Below are 20,711 nucleotides of genomic sequence, written 5' to 3'. Positions count from 1 at the left end.
AAACTGGAATAATTGCGAGAATTCGGCTTAAGTCGTGACAGCCAAATTTGTCACTTGTTCATCTAGCCGTTTAATTTACAATTTTGGTTAATTTAACCGAAATCAATGTCATAGCAAAGTGGTTACGACAACCATTCAAATTAGGTCAGAATGGCACCGTAGCTACCACGTACTACGCGACTAAGTGGCGAGTAGCGGTGACGTTGGATCCAGCCGTACTTTGCGAGAAAAAGGCGGTCTTACATTTGTCACTTACGATCCTGATCGTGGTGGTTCCCAACACACTGCTACAGAAGTCATTTATCTGTTGTGAAGCTGTACACGAGAAATACTTCTGTGGGAACAGCGAACACAATTATTCAAGAGAATTTGCATTTTCGAAAGGTCTGTACGCACTTGCTGTCGCTAAGGCTTCATGTCCTTTGAACGTGACGGAAGAGTTGAAAGATCGTTTTAACAAGGGAGGCCAGAATGTTCTGCATCGCATCGAAATCCGGGCGCAACACTTCACTTTGCCGTCGGAGCAGTTGGATTATGCAGATCCAGCAGTAATGACATTTCGTCATACGCCAAAGCCTTGCGGATATCATTTACACACTGGAACAGGCGTGCGGATATGACAAGGAACTATGCGGAGTTCAAAGGGCCTTGTTTGACTTGAATTCCACTATAAAAGGCGTCTTTCTATTGGAATCACTCACTTCTGCAATTCATTAGCTCTTAGTGAATGCTGCCCAGCTGCAAAACTCTGAACTGGAGATGAAACATTGCGAAAGACGAACTTTAGTCCTTTTAGTCGAATTCGACACACAAATACTTACAGTGATTGCTGTCCAATTGCAGAAGGCTGAGTGGGATAAGAAAATATTTGGGAGAAATGGACCTGGATTAGTAGTGGTGGTGGTGGTGGTGGTGATAAAGGGGAGGGGTACAAGAAAGGCGGGCAGGCAGTCTTTGATACATGCGATACGCGGTGGAGCACGTGCCTAATAGACCGCATCGTCGGTTGCAATACGGAGGTGACTGATTTCAAAGGGTCGGGTTTTCTCCTTCGCCTGGAGAATTAATGCAAGTAGTCGGGTAATGGTAACCACCTAAGTACTCTTTTTACTACAATCAAGTCTTTAAGGCATTGACACATTGAGTACTAAATGCTCCATCACCTACGAAGCCAGGGTTACAAAGTGACAAGGACAAGTGCACCATATAGGGTGACGATTGAACAGGATATTAATTCGATTCGAAGGTCGATTACCTCGTAGCAGTTAGGCCAGATTTTAAATCTTACTGCGTCAAGTTAAGATGGGGATGACTGGTTAGTCGAAGACAGAAATTTCAGTGTAAGAGATTTTGGCTGGAACCTACCGATGCTCTTCGACGAATGGAGACATCGCGTCGAACAGTTGGCAACTCGTTCGACATCTCCATCCAGGAATGCTTGAGGCATGCCTCAACACTCGGGCGATCTCTGCAAGAGAAATCCAAACCCAAAATTGATTCGCCTTCCTGCGTAGAGAGGCAAGGGGTTGAGACTTATCGACACTCACTTGGGACTCTTCTTGAGGATGGTGCAAATAAAGTCTTTGGCCTCATCGGAGGCATCGCAAATGCCGTCATCGTCAAAGTTGTAGCGACAGTTCATAATGTTCGTGGTTATTTCTGACAGAGTCAATTCCCGCTCTGGATCACCAGATTGGGGACATTCAAACGGCGTGATTCCAGAGAGCCTGTAAATGTTTTAATGGGGATAATTTCGAATCATCAGGCACACGGTACTTGTGGTACCTATTCCTGAAGCTCTCATAAAGATTAACCACACTGGCCTTCCAGTCTCCTTCGATTTGGCTAACATGCTGATGACATATCTTCCCGTGTTCTCGGCAGCATCGACAGAACTCGTGATTAAAACCCACTTTACTCCACCTCATCAGGGCTCAGAATAGCAAGTCAAAAGTAGGTGCAGGTGGTATTGTGCTTAGACACATCCCAGCATGTATAGTCATCTGCGAGGTTTTGCGCTATCGAATCACCACCGCTACGTCGACACAGCTGCTACAGCCAGTTGAAGTGCCAACTGCCGGTCCTCGGCACACCCTGTCTACGTTATAGTTGCACTTTTGTGGATAAGTACTGCTTGCCGCATGAAAGTCTCGGTGAGACCACTAGCCCCACCCAACAAAGCGAATCATCGCGAGGTATAATGTGGGCAAATTAGAACAGAACGAATACCAGGCAGCAAGTAATTGTGGCAAAGAAATAATTAAGCAAATCCATAATAATTAGGTGAATGATGGTGAACCGCCGATATGGTTGTACTTACAGTTCGTAGGCAATGACACCCACACTCCAAATATCAGTGGCAAAGCTTTGATAATCGTAGGTGATCGTTTCCGGCGCGGAATAGATATAGGTACCGCCAATTTGGCGTCGGGGTCGTTGCGGGTCGTAGAAGTAGGCCAGACCGAAGTCGATGATCTTCAGCTGATACCCCGAAGGTGCGACCATCATCACGTTCTCCGGCTTCAAGTCCAGATGCAACACTGAGCAGGTCTGAATGTGCTCCAGGCCGAGGAGCATTTGACGGATTATTGACGCGCTGATCTTCTCGTCCAAGTTGTCTTCGGCCACTACGCGATCGTATAGAGCTCCGCCACAAACGCTGGGACAAAGGAACCCAAGACATGGTTGTAAGATGCATTTAATACTACTGAAACATATAACTAAGGTGGACTTCTCTTATGGTAATTCAGGATGGTCGAAAAATACCTCAATTTCTCGGATCCTGCCAAGGTTGACCACATTGGCCTCTTCTCCATTAGGAGTCATGCTATTGGTTTCCCAGTCCCTTCTCAATTTTACAATTATGTTGTTTACAAGTCGGTGTGCTCTGTTACGACTCGATGACCTGGATGGTACTAAAATATCATTACTATGCTCCAAATAACTTTAATTAAGTAAAATTGTATTGTTTTTTTGGTAAACGAAATGTTGTAAACAAGCAATTAAAAGCCGCAAGAATTGAGGCAATGGTCTACTTTTTACTAGAAAAAATTTGTATGCCTCACCGACCTCAAACTGAGATTAGCATGGGGAAAACCAAATACTAGAGGGTTCTGTCAAGTACTTGACTCTCGTAATTGAATGCGACACACATATGCATTGAAATAGGTGCTGCTTTGGGCTTTGTGTGTAACTCTCGGTTTCGGTAATGGGCCGCTGATGGCATCACGAGGTGGCCTGGCCTCCAGGCCATACCGGTAACCCCAGAGCCCTTCTGTAGGGCGACAATACATATTCTGACCGGGTATTATGTCTCCTTTCGTCTTCAGGGGCTCTGCAGTTACTTCTTCCATCAATTTCTACTTATTTTCAAGGAGGCAAGTCTTGAGTGCGTGAAGATGTAATTTCTCTGAATGAGGTAAAAGTGGCGAAAATTTGTCGAAGTGGGAAAAGCAAACCATTGGTGCAATAACTGGCAACACTGCAGGTAATTCGAGGAATACCATATCAAAACCAAGGGAAAATATGACTCTAGAACGCAAATTTGCAGAGATTTCTTGCTTCTTGTGGCCTATTCACGTACCGTTGGGTTAAAACGCGGCTACGATAAGCAAATCAACGTGAATCTCGCCTCGCCTCAATTCAATTGGATATTACTTTCATCGGACAATGCTTGGGAAGGCATAAAATGCACATTGACTAAAGATAATCTTCTAAATAATGTTGAAAAACGTCAAGGGTGAAGTAAACCCCGTTTTAGCCTTTAACATTGAATACTACCACGATAGTAGGAAGTTCTTTGACCTCAATCAAGCCTAGAAGTCGCCTCTAGCGAAGGCCCTTTCAACTAATACTTTTTATTAAGATATTCGGCAATTCGTGCCTTCTTTCCGAGAACGCCAATCATCCAGCTCATTTGACACAGCTCCTTAATGACCCTCTACTTTCTTTATTAATAAAAATTATGATGGAACGGGGTTTGGTGTGCGCTATGGCAGTGGCTTGCACCAGTGATAGTCACCATCTGATTGGCCGTTTCTTCTAGAAGTTCACAGTTCATTAATTTTTTTCCTTCCTTTTAATCTGACTCACATTACCCAACTTTTGGGGTCGCAAGTCATTTTTTGATGATACCACCCAGCAAAATCCGTATTCGGAAGGTCCAAATTTCCATTTATAGTGATTGTGAAATCGAAACAATCCTTTGGATGCAATGCAGTTGAGTCAGGAAATTTCTTTTCAGTTGAGTGTGCTTGAGGCGGTCTTTAAGGCACAGCCTTTCTGTTTCATGTAAATGAAGAAGCGTTTTTATTCAACCTCCACCCTCCATACTCCTGGCTGTCTGCTTATTTTGCACAATTTTACGAAGTTGTCTAGAGTTCTCCACGTAGCCTATGCAACTAAGGCACTGAAAATGATGGATGTGCATAAGTCAGCCTCAAAATTCCCATTGCTGTGGCCAGCATCATGTTGATACGAAGCTTTTAAGCGAAAAATATGTCATTTTAGCAGCATAAAAATTATACATTTCTAGGTCTTACTCAAGATTCCACGAAAAGACCCAATGTGAGAATACTCAAGTTAATTACTATAAAATTCGTGGTAAAGACGAGCACTAGCAAAGCGGAATGTCTAATGAAGAAGCGGTCGCGATCGGCGGCTTAGCAGGTGTGAACACACAAGAGATCACAAACGCATCCTCACTTAGAGGCACTTAAACATCCAGTTGAACGAGCATCTCAAATGTTCACCAGCTTTTAAAATGGGTGGAGTCACATTTGAAGCCGAAATATTAACTTGAATGTAAAAGGATAAGGACAGAAAGTTGCTAAGCCTAATCTAAGTGAATAATGTAATTTCCCAGCCTAATAAGCAAAATCCGTCCAATTGTCAAGCGCTCGTCTTGGTCGCCGGGTTTTCACTTGTTACCCACTTCCGGTGTTTAGCATCGTAAAGGGCAGGCGGCGGGGATTACGGCGATCCCCCAGACACAAATTACTTCGATACGGGGCTACTGCTTGAAGATGAACAGGAGGCCAATGGCTCTAGGCGATTTTTTCCAAGGTAATTCTTTAATTGTTTGTCCAACTGTCAGTTCTGCTAAGAGGCCACTTAGGGACTCTGTCATTGTACACTAGCCAGGCGGCCTGGCATCCGGGCCACATCAGTGGCCCCCAACTCTGCTGTACTCCGACGATACATATTATGCCAGAGCATTATGACTTACTGCGTCTATAAGGCACTCTCGGGGCGCTACATCAACATTTCTCTCCTGCCGACGTTTTCAACTTTCTTCCAAACCTTGCACTCGATGTTGCTGAAGAACCTTTTTCAGAGAAGAAACATAGTCTGGTACGATTTTGGCCACCTATCCCACAATTTTTCCTAAATGACTACAAAGAGCGGGTTCATGTTTAAAGTATCCGGAAGACGTATGATCCAAGGAACCACTATAGTTAATGCTTTCTTTCAAAATAACAGAGGGTTCTCGTGGGCTACTGTCTATTTGTCTGCCTGAATCATGACTAGTAAGAAAGGCAGTTCCCATTCAATCGCGAAACCTCTAGTCACGAGTTACCAATGGGGAGTGTGCACAGCCTTCAACTCAAAGGCTCTCATCCTCAAGAATACTCACTTTTAAAGTAAAAAACTAGGCAATTTCCCCTCATTTGCTGGTTACCAAAAGCTTATCAAGCCTTACCGCTGCAAGAAGTGTTAATATAAATTTACAAGTTTATATAAAAGCACCATTTACTCGCTCGAAGGAATCATCGTGTTTCTCCTCTAGGCTAGGTGAACATTAACTAGTTATGTGGGAAGATGATGCGTATTTTTGTAATAAAACGAGGAGTGATGTTACAATAGTGAAGTAGTGAGCCGCTTTTCGTGAGAGTCTACGGTACTCAAAAAGTTCTCATCCCTGCATGCTAAACTCGCTAGGCCGTTTGCGTTTCCACGTCTACTCCACTTTTTCATGCAGAAAGTACCAGAAAAGTGGAACGATTTCTAAGGCATCTATTTATAAAAAGCGTGGATGAGTGTTTTAGAGGCACTGCTACCTCATGCCATCAATCTAAATGGAATTAATGCAGAAATTCAAGTGACTCATTGCGTGTGTGTGTGTGCGAAACTTGAATTAAATTTACTCCGAGATGCAATTATGTGGTGAACGGAGGAGTTACCTGTTGTCAGAGCAAAAAATTTCACATGAGTAACAGAGACAGCAAAAAACACGTCATCGCTTTAACTCAGTGAAGAGAAGGGTTAAATTTCGGTCATTCTTGAGGCATCTAGAAGCTAACCTCCGGTTTCAGATAACGGGGCGGGAACTTGATTAAGGCAGATCAGTTATTCTGACTTAATACTCCTTTAAAATGGTTAAAAAACTTGATTTACGTTGCAAATGTAAATGCAAATCCGTTTCCCACCGTGGTTTTATTACTCAGCATGAACCAGGTAAAATCACGCTCGACCCACGAACGTTAGTGTCAATCTTATCCCCTTAACTGTGGCATTCTTAAGTGTATGTTGTCAATAAAATTAGGTTTGACAGAAAAACCCTTTCCCTCGCATTTGTGGGATGTACTGCGATCTCCTGAGTCTCCCATCCAAAAAGGTACACACCGAATGGATTGGGCTTTCGGGCATCAGCCCCTCTTATTCAACTGGGGACTCAGTGTTCAGCATCAAAGAGCGATGTGATAGCTACCGAATGACAGAGGTCATGCACATGATTAGATCCATACACCTTTCTACCAAGGAAATGAAAGAAAATCCGTAACTTGGTGACAGAAGATGAATCCAGGATGACCTAGAAATGAATTCTCAGCTTACCGGTTACACGAACATGACATGCTCTTTTAATATTTTAAACGTAATGCTTTTATGCCTTAAGTGTGATTGCACTTCACACCTTTCAAGGTGGTTGGATTACTAATATTGCTCCAATTTCTGTGGATAAAGAAGCAAACTACAAATTCATCCCAGTTTAGCATACTAGATTGTAGAAGGAACCGAATTGTAGAATAATATCCCAAGAAATTGAGAAACTCAATTTGTGGAATAAATGAAGAATGACTATGTGTGAGCAACACTACTAGCAGTATCGGTACCCTGAAGTGTTTATAAGTAGTATCCTCTCTATCGGGAAGCAGCACTAAATCTCAGAGGTATCGAGGACGTGGGAGCAATCATCAACCATCATTTGGCCAGAAACGATTTGAAAGCATCCAGTTAGATAATATGATGAAGTTTTCATCGTACTTCCTTCTAAACAAAGACTACGACTCATTTGGCTCTCATTGGCAGCAAAAGTAAGGAACCAAAAACAAAACTCCTTCGAGTACTTTTCCGACGGTTGCCGTAGTGATGAAGCAGTTCACAGTGTACTTCAAGGGATAAAAAGTAATAATTATTTCGGGTGATTAGCATTCAAGGGACTCACAAGATCTACCTCCTATAGTACAACTGAATAATTTTTCAGGAAAGGCTTAAAAGAGGATACGAAACAGTTATGTTAGTCCAGGGGGTTCGACATTATTCTTATTAAAACGCAGTCCACCATTTCTCTAGAATTTGATTAAACATTGAGATAAGACTAATAATACCGAATTAAGGCAGTACTATCGGTTTGTGAATCGCTAGTGAAAACGGACCCTATCTGGCACACTGAGGGCGTTTAAGCCACAACTTTTAACTCACTATTCGGTGACAATGAAGCATGCGTGTTGCACCTCGTAGGCACTGAAGAAACAGGCGATGTTGTTATGACGACCGATGACCCGCAGCACCGCCACCTCCATGACGTCGCCCGAAAAGTGCCGAGGGAGGCGGTCCGTCTTGATCTCCTTCATCGCCATGATCTTATGTGTCTGCTTGTTCTCGCACCTCACCACTTTCCCGAACTTTCCTCTGCAATGGAAGAAGGCGAGGGTAATACTTACGGTATCCGTCAATTTAGGTGGATTTAAAATTTATAAAAGGTCGTAGCATTGACACTAAGATTTCTATCAAATGTTATTAAATTCATCCAGGTAATTTATACCCCCACGATTCCTTATAGGCCTTGAAGCGTTTAAATTTAACAAGGACTTCCAGTTTTACAGCCTTAGAAAGAGCTGCTACAGTGGCGATTCTACGGACATAAATATGACATAGAGATGCATTTTATGTGCGCTAATAAACCCCTTGCCCTCAAGGTCACTTGAGAAAGCCCAACTACTCTAGAGGGGGGATCCCCTTAGGGTTCCCGGGGGTGTCAGCACTAAAGGCCCCCCGGGAGTGCATATGGGCGTGCCATGACTCCGGTCTCTCACGCCCAGATGCACACGGACAATTGCATGCCAGTTGCGGCAGCAATTGCGACAGTACGGTGGTAACATGTCATGGCACTAGTCTATGGCATGAATGAATGGGTGAACAGTTTTTTTCATATTTCATTCCATCATTATCCAAAAGAGTATGCTCCAAATCTTAAAGTGTGCTTGACTCTGCGAAAAGGGCAGCACAAAGTGAAGGTGGAAGACAATATATGATTCAACAGTGCATGTCGTAGAGCCATGCGATCAAAGCCTCCTGCCAGTACGCGACACGGATGGCGCGAGAGCAAGTGGTGCATCTCAAACCGCAATGAGAAGCCTTTTTCTCACATTAATTGCATCGTTTTAGCCTTTTACGACCCAGCAATAAATTATGTTCGAGCTTAAGAAGGGAGAGAGAGAGGAGTGGTAAAGAGACCACCCTATCGTTTCAAAAAAATGGAATTCCTTTTTTCGATGATCAAACGCTTCAATAAAGTCGTTACAGTTGGTGCACCTTCTTGCGAAACATAGGTGATTCAAGGTGAAGAGCATAAAAGCGGAATAATTCGTGTTCAAAGAAATCAACTAAACTCTGCGATTTAAGCAGGGAGCGTTGTTATTTTTGCGAATAACTTCTACAACTTACTTGCCAATGTCCTCGTAAATCAGGAAATGGTCCTCGGGTTTGATGTCTTTGTGAGTTTCGGCGGGTACAGTAAAAAAGTCCTCTTCGTTTTCTAAAAGCAATAAAACGGAAAAATGGAATTAGTTGGGTGGGGGATTAGCTAATTAGCTAGGAGGCCAAAGAGAGACAAAGGCGACAGCATAAACCAATACCATAGTAGACGAATGGGGAAATTTAAAGAAAAAAGCGGGTTTTCCCCTGGTCAAATTAGTGGTGCAGAAACTCACTACTAAAATTCACTTTTTTCCACTACACCAACGCAAAATATTCAAAAAAACCTTGATACGACGTTAATTACTACTAAATCGCCTTCCTTGAGATGACCCAGTGTAACTGCAGAGGAGATGTCTCTGAAAAAGACAGAGCTTTTAAGAAGCCTGATACATTATTTTTTTTTCGTCTTCAAAGAAGTCCCGGAAGGGCGGTAAAACAGCGTGACGGAAGGCGTGCACATGCTACGAATGAAAGAATCTGCAACGACCCCTGGCAGAATGGTTGAAAATGACATCTACATTTAGCAACCACTCCAGTTCCCTGGTCTTCGGGAAAGCTATTCACAAGTGCAGCGACATCAATTGGGAATCATCTGGAAACGTTTGCCACGGAGCTATCTACGGTGCCCGCATGAAGATGTCAATGAGGTAAACACGCGATGCCTCCTCCACCCCTCTACTAGCTGGATAGGCTCCAGATAGGTATGGCTGTGCGGCACCGAAGTGAGAACCAAGTGGCAATGGGGAAGACTCGAAATCCTACCCCCAAGGAATTATGTTAAAACCCGCCAGTGCACCTACGACCAGCGATGGACATACGTGAGGGACAGCACATCTCCCCCACATCTCCAGTACTCTTCCTAAACAGGTCGAAACTCAAGATTTAGTAGAATTGTCAAGAGGTGTTAGTGACATTGCACGCAAATTCGATATCTGAGGCGGTCAGCTCGTGGATGCCTCTCTTATGGCTAGAATTATGTTGCAATGGCCGACTTGGGAGGTTAACTAAGGGGAGCGCCAAGAAAAATGCTCAAAAGAGGAGAGGAACTATGTAATACTTTAAGCGTTTATTTAACTCTCGATTTTGGTAACGGGTCAGTGAGGGCTCCGCTATTGTACGTCCGGCTTCCGGGTCGTGCCAATAGTCCCTAACCCCTTCTGTTCGTCGACAATTCATATTCCACCCGAGTATTGTCGTCTTTCAGTTTCAGAGAAGTCTTAACAAAGTACATAACAATTTGTGCCATTATTCCTTGATTGTTTTTTTTTTAAATTGTTTTTCTGCTATTAAAATCAGTTGAAACACCGCCAAGGAAAGGTGCCTTGCTACCTAAGGGGTCATAAAAACGTCCCTGATTCATAATAAACTCATTAAAATAAGTGCAGCAAAAAGCAGAGAAAAAAGGAATTTGCTTTAACGCTCAAGTTCATCTTTTTACACCAGGATGTCAAAAGTCTACCGTCATGACTAGGATATTTTTTGACCTAGAATAGCACAAGCCGTCAGTCAATTTTTACTCAAATTCGACTGCCATCCAAAAAACAAAAAAGATTGCAATTAACAGTTTGGTGCAATCACAGCTCATAAACTGCTAAAGGATAGACGTCGCATTCCTTATACGTGTCGGCGAATGTGTTACAAGGTTTTGCAAGACCTACCTTGGGTTCGGAATATGCGGGCAGTCTGTGGCCTTTTGCTGACAGGCATGCTTCGTGCAATCTTTGTGGACTTTATCGGCGGAGGTGAAGACATATTCGCAGTCGCAGTCTCACTGTCGTTCAAGGTGCCTTCTTCCATACCTTTCAATTCCTCCTCAACTCTCTTCTCATGGTTAGCAACAGTCGTTCCACTAGTCGACTGGGGGAGCTGATGCGACTTGGGGAAGAAGTGCTGACCCGTCGGCGATGTGGGTGTCACCTGGTTACGCTTCCCCGCCGCCGGTGCCTTGTCTAAGTCAGACGACTGCAGGGTCAATGGTCTCGATGGTGGGGTGAAAGCTGTAAGAGAATCTCTTGAAACTGGGGTTTTATCAAGGCTTTCCTGCGGTTTCTTTATTATCTGTAGCGGAATAGAGGCAATGACTTCTGAGTGGTAGGAAGAGGAACTTGCTTTTGAGTGAGTTACCCTGGCACTCTCATTTTGCAATGCAACCTGAAGGGTGCTTTCAAGGGAATTCAGAGAAGGTTTTCTCTGTGCTTCAACTGTAGGTATCTGTATTTCCTGAATCGTAGGTGGTACTATCTGAATTGAGCTTTTTTCAGACACAGTGGAAATAGAGATGACAGAACTGTGTGTGCTGTTTGAGGTAAATATCTCAATCTCCTTTTCCACTTCAAGCAAAAGTTGATCATTTTTGGAGCTTGAAGTTTTTCTCATGGGCAAAACTTCCTCTGCTGCTTTGGGCAAGCCGTTCTCCTTTATGGAAGTCGATATTTCTCCATCTGCCACTTTGATGGCTACTTGCCCTTGGGGTTGAACCCTCTTAGCCTCTTTAGCCTTAGAGTTAGCATGAGAGATCCGTGATTTCGCCAATAGTGTAGCCTGAGATTTGCCACCTTCAACAAAGTGCCATTCACCTTGAGAAATTGTAGATGGTAGCACTTTAGCGACCGGTTTACTCACAGAAGTGATTGAAATGCACTTTTCCTGATTGATATTACTTGAAGGCTCATTCGATATCCGCCGTGGTGCTGGAGCAACTGTGGCAGTAAATGAATTTAAATTTTTGTCTCTTTTCTGCGAATCTTGAATGTTAGGCCTGCTCTCCACCGCGTTGGAAGTTGTGTGGACTTTGTTTGTAGTTTCTGGATGCATATTCACACCATTCCCAATGATATTTTCTTTGGGTGCATTCACTAGGGACACCTCTTTCAGCTTTATCGACTCTTCAAAACTACCAGTATTACTAGTAGAATTGCCTACCGTATCGACGTCACGCAGTGGAGACAGCCGATCAGCTAGACTCTTCTTCCTACATTCTGAATTCACTTGACTCCGCTGGTAGCTTTCATCGCTATTCAAGGGGCAGGCACTATCCACAGGTTGGGTGAATTTGCCGTCTTCCCTGTTATTGGTCCTGGGTGAAATGGCTAGTTCACTGAGGCTGGAATTTCGCCATGTTTTACTTCCAACAGGATAGGGAGATAGGGGGCTCTGAACTCCATTGGCTATGTCCCGATTTCTTCTATACACCACCGGGGGCGGCGTCTTAAGGGGCAGCTTCATCATGCTGCGATCTAATACGGATGCAGGTTTAGTGGCTGTAATTCTTTGTGGTACTATGGGCGACCTTTTCTCCACTGTCTTTCCATTTACTCCATCTTCATCATTGTACTGCTGGTGTTCAGGAGTTGAGGAAAGGGGCATTTGCACAACCATTTTAGTTACCAGATTCTTTACACCCGGTAGGCCATTTAATTTACTTTCATCATTTCCCCAGGAACTCCTGCCGTTCTGGAGGTTAAGCTGATTTGGAGTCACATTTAATTTGCCATCCACCTTAGAACTGTCGCCATCATTAATGCTGCTTTTGCTACTAGGGCCAGCGATAAAAGAATGACAGGTGGCGATGCAGACAGGAGTAGATTGGGAGGATCGAGGCGGATTTTCGTTCTGGGATTCTCGGCAGGGGGTTTTCTTGCAAACGGGTTCATAGAGACTCTCACTTTCGACAGGCGTACTGTCACCCGATTGCCGGAAATAAGAGGTATCGGAATCCAGGTAAACTTGAGAGAGGAGAAACGTGGAATCGGGGTCATCGCGGTACCAGTAAGAGCGATCTCTGGCTAGAGGCGATTTTTTCACTTCATTCACCGACTCCTCGCCAAAAGTAGGGGGAAATGTGAAGGGACTGGTGCTCTTGTTCTCCCAGCTAATGTACCTCTGCGTTGGAGGTCTGGGATCGGAGAAGACTGAGACCACGGAGGTGAGCTGGCGAGAGCTGAAATCACTTTTGGCCCATGATTGTGACATGGTGGCTAATAAGGAGAGACGAAAATCCCTCTCACTGATTCGCCAGAGCCTCCTGGGAGACATTGCAATTTGGATATTTAATTTGGGAATGTTCGATAATAGTGGAAGATGAAAACTATGTAAATTAAATCAAAATCCATACTGCGCACTTCCCTCACCTCACCGAGCATGTGAACAAGGGGACTCGTGTTTTCTGTTCGAGGTCAATATAGCTATGCAGTTAATTTGCCTTTTGAAGTGATCGTAAAAATTGCATTGTGTTTACCCTCATAGTAGCTGTGACCTCTCTAATGCATGCTAGAATCAATGCAAGTTGACGTTGAAGTTAAATGAAGTGCAAGTAGGTGACAGTGAAAGGCACTTAAGGAGGATATTTGGCCACCAACTTCTTCTTGCTCACTTTGTAAGGAGTAAATAAGTGTTAAAACCAATCATACTTACTAGTAAGCCCATAGGAGGTTTAAAAGTTTACTTCAAATTCGATCACACGACCACAGCCACTTATAAAAACTTTCCGCTTTTTGAGGCAACTCGATTAAAAGCAATTCATATCTTTTAGTTTGAAAACCACTTAACTGAAAGTGCTACTGACATCCATTGCCTTTCAAACGAGCTTCAAATTGACTTTGTTTGCGTCTATCCCACAAAAATGGCCAAATCTACTGCACTGCGGATAGAGATGGAGTAAATGGGTAGCACGGATTACGCATATTTTTGATCAAGTCGTAAACACAGCTTGACCCCTGACACACAAACCCGTCTGCAACTGCGCCTCCGATGTGCATCACATCAGTATGAGGTGAATGGGTTGGACTCACGCAAAAGGGCAGTCTCCACTCTTCCAACACGCAGCAAAGTGGGGGGATTGGAGACCTCAGGAGGTGGGGATGCAATGTGACTAGTATCCCCACAGGTCGTCTGCAGACATGTCGTATGCAGAACCGTCTCAGCGGAGGTCTAGAGAGTAGTAAAAAAGTGTAATCTCATTGTCAAAGCAAGACACGTCGTCACCAACACCTCCTACTTACTGGTTTGCCCACCTTCGTCACGTACTCCGTCCCTTTAAATGGAAGAAAGATAAGTGGAATTCGTTAAGCCCGTTACTATCTGTTACCAAATTGAGTAAGTATCGGAAGTGTACTGTTAGCATCACCTTACGATTACTGGACATAGAGCTGTATGGAGTGGATAATTCAGTGAATAAAGGCGTGAGAACTCACAGTGTACAGTGGGTTTGGTAGTGGTGTCGAAGGGCACCGAGGCGGAGACTTCTATCGAACGCAAATGTATCACATTCTGCTCAAGTCGCTTCTCTACACGTAAAGTGCTCAGGTGTTTGGGTCGAGGCTCATGCTACAGGCCAAAATGCGAACAAAACCTGGAAGTTTTTGTTGATCAGTTTATAAGACGTCGGGGATTCAAATTTATGTAAGTGCATTTAATTGGCACTGAATCACTTTATATGTACGGAAAACACCTCAGCAAGGGTGTCCAGCTCATACGGCGCCATTTGATGAGCCGGACTTTAAAGTACCTCATGAAATTAGAGACCTCTAACAGAATTTATCCATTCAGTGTATCAATAGGCTGATGGGCTAGGGAGTCGTTTTTTAAAGCCTACCTTATCTAGAAGGTAAACTGCGGAATTTTTTAGGAATCACCAAAGCGACTGACCTACCGCTGATCTGGCAAACCTAGATACACCCAAGTGCGCAAACACCTTGACATCACAGTCCGGATGCCACTCATATAAATAGGTGATTAAATAGGTCAAGCTAATTACAAAGCATTTGGGATGCCCTAAACTTAGTAACATCCAACTTGAAAAACAATTCCAGATTCCTCGACTGTAATAATTGCCATCTGACTTTTCCCTTAATGAAGGAACAATGTGCATCGCAAGCTTCTGTTTGTAGACTTTGGTAATAATTTAACATGTCTAATGAGAGGAATACCTTTGGATGAAGATCGTCAAGAGCATTTTTTGATACTAACTGTAAAATAACAATCATTTTGGGCGTTCACAGTAAATAAGTGGGTCTTACCTGTGAAACGACCATGGAGAGCCGCAGTCTGCTCAAATGTCTAAAATAAAACAGATTTGCAAGAGCAATGCTGTGATTTGGGGCACTACTGACTGTACTACTTATATAAATCTCTATGTCAAGCGAAAAAAAGGCCTCAATGTGCGCCATTGCGTGGAAACAAACACTGATTCTCGGCGGCCATAGCAATTTCTGCAACAATTCATACAGCACTACTCCCAGGGAGCTAAGTTCAAGTAACACTGAGATTACAAGTAGAGCAGAATTTTCAACAATGGCAGCTCATTAAACGTTAAAGTAGCCATTCCGCAGCCGTGTGGATTACGTTGCTTACGTGGAAGAGGCTCCTGCTTACACCCAACGATGCAACCTTTTTATCCCTTTCCAATTCAGCCACTTTGATTGCAAGCCCTACAACGCCCTACAGTGTATCGGTGACGCGTTCGAAGTGATGACCAGTCTCGATTTCGTGGGCTGGATATCATACTTTTATGCGACAGGGGGAAGGCCTAATTAACGGAGATTCACAAGAGAAGAGCTACATATTGCGATTCCCAACTTTGCTTATTAATAAGTAAGGCATCACCATCAGATGTTATCAAATTGAAATGGTTAAACCACGGAAGTGTTAAGTTATAGTCGCAGTCCGAAGGTTAGATATCTCTCCAAGTTGAGATAATATGTCAGTAACCCAGACAAGGGAGAAATGGGGTATAAATACAGACCCTAGTTCTGCTACAACGCAATTTGCAACCGCAACAACCGGTGAAATCCAAATTCTTCTAGCGATGACAGGGAACCGTCACAGGACTTTCCTTCCTATCTTGAGGTATGATTACAATTCCACTTTCTGGTGCTTGAAATCGTGAAATTGAGCAAAAAAGTTTTAAGCCTTGCCCTTTAAGACATTTGCAAAGTATACCCATTTAAAGGTAGCATTGATGGCATGAGCCTAGCTGCGTGATCTCCCCCTCCTTTTGAGCGTCGCCATGGTGGCCACTGTTTTCCTGCATTGTATTACCAACTTACAGCACTTCAGCCTACACAAAATTAACTAGCGGGAAAAAAGCGGAGGACATTTTCATGCTGTTCTAAAATGTTCTCAAATCCACAGCCGTGGGAACCCATACAAACTAATGAAAACAGAATTGGAAGCATAATCTGCTCTTTCCCTCTGTAATTGACAGGCAAATCGGTGGCAAAACTACACTCCACCGCCTGATTTGCAGTTAACATTCCCTAGCAGGTTGCTTTGACAATGAAAAATCAAGATTCGCTTGGCATCTTTTACACAAATACTATGACCATGTGGAAAAAATCTTGCCCAAAATGAATTACTCGTTGCCTAACTAAAGCCGGAATTTAAAAAATGGGTGATTAGTAGACTCCACTCTGGAGGTGTTTACAGATCGCCCTTTATTTCCTCAAAATACTAAAGGAAGTCCTAACTCACTGTTTGACATTTAGACACGCCTAAAATCTAATACCTAGGTAATATGCAATCGGAACCGAAATACACGCCGTAAATGTACCAGCATTTCGTTGTTCCATGAGTGTGAGAGAGGGAGAGGGGGTGTTAGTGCAATCCTCTCCCGCTGTCATCTCTGCGCCCATCCGCCTAAGTTCTGATGAATTTTTCCCACAGAATAAAAAAAGGTTAGAATCTATGAGTAATGATAAAGATACGCGGTTATTTTCCCACTTACTCACTACAGTCACTCTTTATTTTCCCCCCACACTAGTAAAGTGAGCACTCTTCTTTCTAATAGGGCAAAAAAGAAAATCTTTTGAATATGAAAAATCCAATTTATGCATTTTCTATCTCTGCTTTTTTAACCTTCACTCTTCCACACTTTCTTAATACGCTGGACGCAGAGTAAAGCGATGAAAATGTAGCTTCTTTACCAAAGTAGTAGTAGGGAATAGTAAGCCAGCGAGAAGATCCCTGGTTTTGAAATGACATCACCCCACTATGTTGACAACTTCCACCTCACTTCTTCTTTTTTGAAGCGAAACAAAGGTGGCATTTTTAGTGATCTCAAAGTAAATAGAATCGTGGTGCGAATAACTCGACATCAACACGAATGTTGTTGGCAGGTTTCAGTGAAATGTCCCCCATCAAAGCAGAGAATTAGACTTACCGATTCGTTGGGGACGCTACATGCGTGGAGTATGGTGCATTATCACCCGTCTTGATAGCTGACGTCGGCAAAAAATAACCCAGCGAGATAATATGACACCCAGACACAAGAAAGCGTACTTAGCAGCTCCAAGTGGCAATAAAAGTTGACATGCAGGGTATAGCCAAAGAAACAGGCGTGAATAGGATCCAACAATCACGACTGGCTGATACCTTGGCACTACTATAAATTCATTTAAGCAGGAACCATATCGATATGGGAGAGTCTATACAGCAATAAAGGGCTCAGCAAGAGCGGCTATCTCCTTTAAAGGAGAAAAAATCTTTTTTAGTACGCTAAATGACCCCGTAAATGTTTTTTTTTTCACTCAATGATGTGAGTTCTCATGGTTTGTAGTGGGTCTTTTTTCTGCTGCCATTTGCGATAAGACCTCTCTCCCTCCACATTTAATTGTTAGTTCTCAGGCTTCTCTTGGAGATGAATCGACATAGTGCATAATAATCATGCATGAATACGCAAGCGCTCATTATCCGCCATGAACTCGAAGAATTGGTGTTTGAGCGATGGATGACGCCCCACTCTGGCCGCTCAGCTGTCACTGTATCAAATCACCAAAAAGTGGAACTTTCCCTCTGAACACATAAGGTTTCAAATCAACTTGGAGAAACTTATAATTTTAGAAAATTCAAACAAACACAATGTGGGTGCTGTTTTTGTAAAAAAAATGGCCAAATCGAAATCGCCTTTTCAGAGACTTCGTGTGGGAGATTCCACAAATACGGAAAAAGGAGTCCTTGGAACGACCCAATCGAATTTCGCCTATCAAGGGCGCTTTTACCCTCCAATACACCAGATTGTCAATCTATTCACCTGTCGCACTGCAAGAGGGTCAGTAAATGCCGAATACATGGTGAGGTGGGGGGGGGGGGGGGGACGAGGAAAAGGAAATGACCGCCGTGGTTAAAGACACTGATACTTCGAATCTACCCAGGAGCGAATTTTGGCAGAAGATTTATCAAAAGGCTCCAATTTTATCCCATGTGTCCTTGTAGTCTATCCTCCTCAGGTAAGACACCTGCTTTTGTACTTTTTTTTTGGTTAAACTACACGGGACATCTTCGCTACCACGTGCACGAAATGCTGATGCCTTGACCTCATCGTATTCGGGTGGTCTCATACGCCATGCGAGAGAAAGTCTACTTTAATCCCTGCTACAATGCATGCCCCTGTTGATGCAAGACACCTGTCCTTGCAGCTACGGTCGAAATGATGTGCTGATTCTGCATAAAATCAAGTGAGCACTCTAGTTCTCCCTGAATGGACATGTGTGTTCGCGACCTCTGGCACTTCTGAATGACCCCAGAGAAGCGCCTTGGCGATTTGGAAATTTTGGCATTTCGGAGTGTCAAATGGTCCTGCAGATTTCCCGCTTTAGCAAACCACCTTCTCGACTCAGCAGCGCAATCCACTCACCCCCATGCCTCTCTGACTAACCACACGCGGTGACACACAATGGAGTTGCGGTTTTAATCAACTCCCCACTTATCATCAAGCAAACTGAGGCTTACATGCAAAAGGCAGAGTGCGCCCTGTTTGAAGGCATTTGATGTGAAGCACGAGATCCCCACAGTAAAAGAGCCTGTATTGTGGACTATTGAAAGCCAAATGGCGCTCACTTAACGGCATACCTTTGTCTCAATTTGACGGTTGGATTTATGTCATCTAGTGGAGCCTAAATCTCTCTCAAATTACAAGTAGACGACTCAGAAGTGGGGATAAGTGTGCTCCATGTTCGGACTACCAAAAAGGAGTGAATTCTTTTTGCTGTGAAACACATAGTAATGTAAAATAGGCATCCAATCAGTTGAGAAATGCGAGACTTACAGTGGGTTGTCGGGAGCCTTAGCAGCTTCTGATGCCTTTCGACCGGAGAACTTGTGGAGCCATGACCAGATGCGCGATTTCGGTTGGTAAGTAGCGGAGTGTCCAAAGTTACTTGCAACCGTCTCCGCATCCGCCTCTGTCTCTGCTTCCTCTTCTACATGCCGTAGGGACATGGAACGCGGAGATTCGATGGAAGATGAGATGGTGGAAGAAGAAAGTCCCCCATCCTGGAAACCGCTCTCCGTATTCGTTAGCATTGTCGATGTCGCTAGTGTTGCCGTTGCCATAGTGGTGGGACTAAAGGGATCGATAAGGGAAGTTCTGTCAACAGAAGTGTGTTCTCTCCAACGGGTATGTTTCCACTCTTGAACATCTACACTGTGGTAGTTCTTCGAGGAGACTTGATCATTCACAATCTCGTTCTGTGGAATGATGAAGGCGGTACTAATGACTCTTGCTGGCGTGCCTGGTGAAGAAACCTGTCTGAGGTAGTGCCGAAAGCCACTATCTCCACTCACACTCGACGTCGAATCACTTGTCACACCTGTTGGTGCCAGCACTGGTTCATATGGCATTGAGTGGCCTCTCAAGAGAGCGAAGACCTCCCTCAGTGTGTGCGTGTGTAGATGTGTGTGGGTGAATGCGTGTGCGTTTGTGTGAATCGTAGTCTCCGCCGTCAACGCCGTCGTCGGTGTCGTCGTCATCGTGGATATGGCCTCCTCCTCCTCGTCCTCCTCTTTCATTCGCCTTTTTTCCCTCCCCCTCCCTCAGGTTTCTTTCTTCCTCCGCCTTATTGAATACCAAGCCTTTTATTGGATGGACACGTGCAAACCACTCAACAGACGTGCTTGATGTGTGCATCTGACGGTCCGTGTGTGTGTGTCACTTATAAGTGTGGCTATTGATCGATCTGCCTGCTGAAGAGAGAAGAGATGCACTCACTTTCTGTGCTGGCGTGCATGCATGTGCTCGCACTACTGCATGCATTGTGTGCGTGTGTGTGCGTGCAGGGGTGCATCCATGCTAGCATTCAGGTGAGACCGTTTGTGCTGGTGCGTGTGCACGTGCATGCATGCATGCACGTGACATAAATGCACCATTAAGGAGCCAGCACATCTGTGCGGACACGTAACAAATAATCGCTCCTCTGATTGGCGCTTGGACTGCAATCCGCATAATTAACCTCGGCCTGCCAGAGACACATTGGGTGCAAAGGTGGCCCCATTGCGAAAAAGCATTTGCGCAATGGAGTGTCATCCCGCCACGTCATTTTAAGCAAACTTTGCGTGTTTTTGCAAGGTATTCTTTATCATTTCACTGTTAGCGTTTAATGGCAGGATGAGTTTTGTAACTTTTGATAGGTTGATCGCAAATCGGTGATTAAAATGCCAAGTTTTTATCCACTTATCAATCGTAGAGTATGATTAGTTGTACAACAAAGTGATTAGCATCCTGTTGACCGATCACTCATTGTCAGGTGACCTTTTCAACCTTGGTCGCCTATCAACATGAGTATGGCGTGATTTGCTGGTGAATGGAAAAGGAATACGCCCCGGTCAGACAAACGCAGGCAGCAAACAGGGCAGGTAATTTCGGCGGATATCGCGAGTGGTTTTCGTATGACTCGATTAGCATAGTAAGTTCATATAAGGAGGCAAACCCTCTCTCTCTCTCTCTCTCTCTCTCTCTC

General features: G+C 44.0%; 1 protein-coding gene across 1 annotated transcript; it reads right to left on the bottom strand. All coding sequences in view use genetic code 11, as the record gives it.

The window, feature by feature from the left end:
- Positions 1-507: 507 nt before the first annotated feature.
- Positions 508-19,764, bottom strand: EGR_05071 (Putative myosin light chain kinase 3; the record flags this gene model as incomplete). Its single annotated transcript, XM_024494320.1, has 13 exons — positions 508-627; positions 822-986; positions 1,366-1,468; positions 1,548-1,727; positions 2,321-2,659; positions 7,702-7,911; positions 8,947-9,037; positions 10,638-12,956; positions 13,770-13,908; positions 13,980-14,011; positions 14,172-14,304; positions 14,997-15,036; positions 19,022-19,764. The coding sequence occupies 13 exons, from the start codon at positions 19,762-19,764 to the stop codon at positions 508-510; spliced, it is 4,614 nt and encodes a 1,537-aa protein (XP_024351269.1).
- Between the last annotated feature and the right edge of the window lie 947 nt (positions 19,765-20,711).

This window comes from Echinococcus granulosus (assembly GCF_000524195.1).
Source record: "Echinococcus granulosus chromosome Unknown EG_S00035, whole genome shotgun sequence".
In the NCBI taxonomy this organism is placed as follows: Eukaryota; Metazoa; Platyhelminthes; class Cestoda; order Cyclophyllidea; family Taeniidae; genus Echinococcus; species Echinococcus granulosus.
Note: the sequence above shows the minus strand (reverse complement) of the source record. Positions and strands in the feature narration are given on the sequence as shown.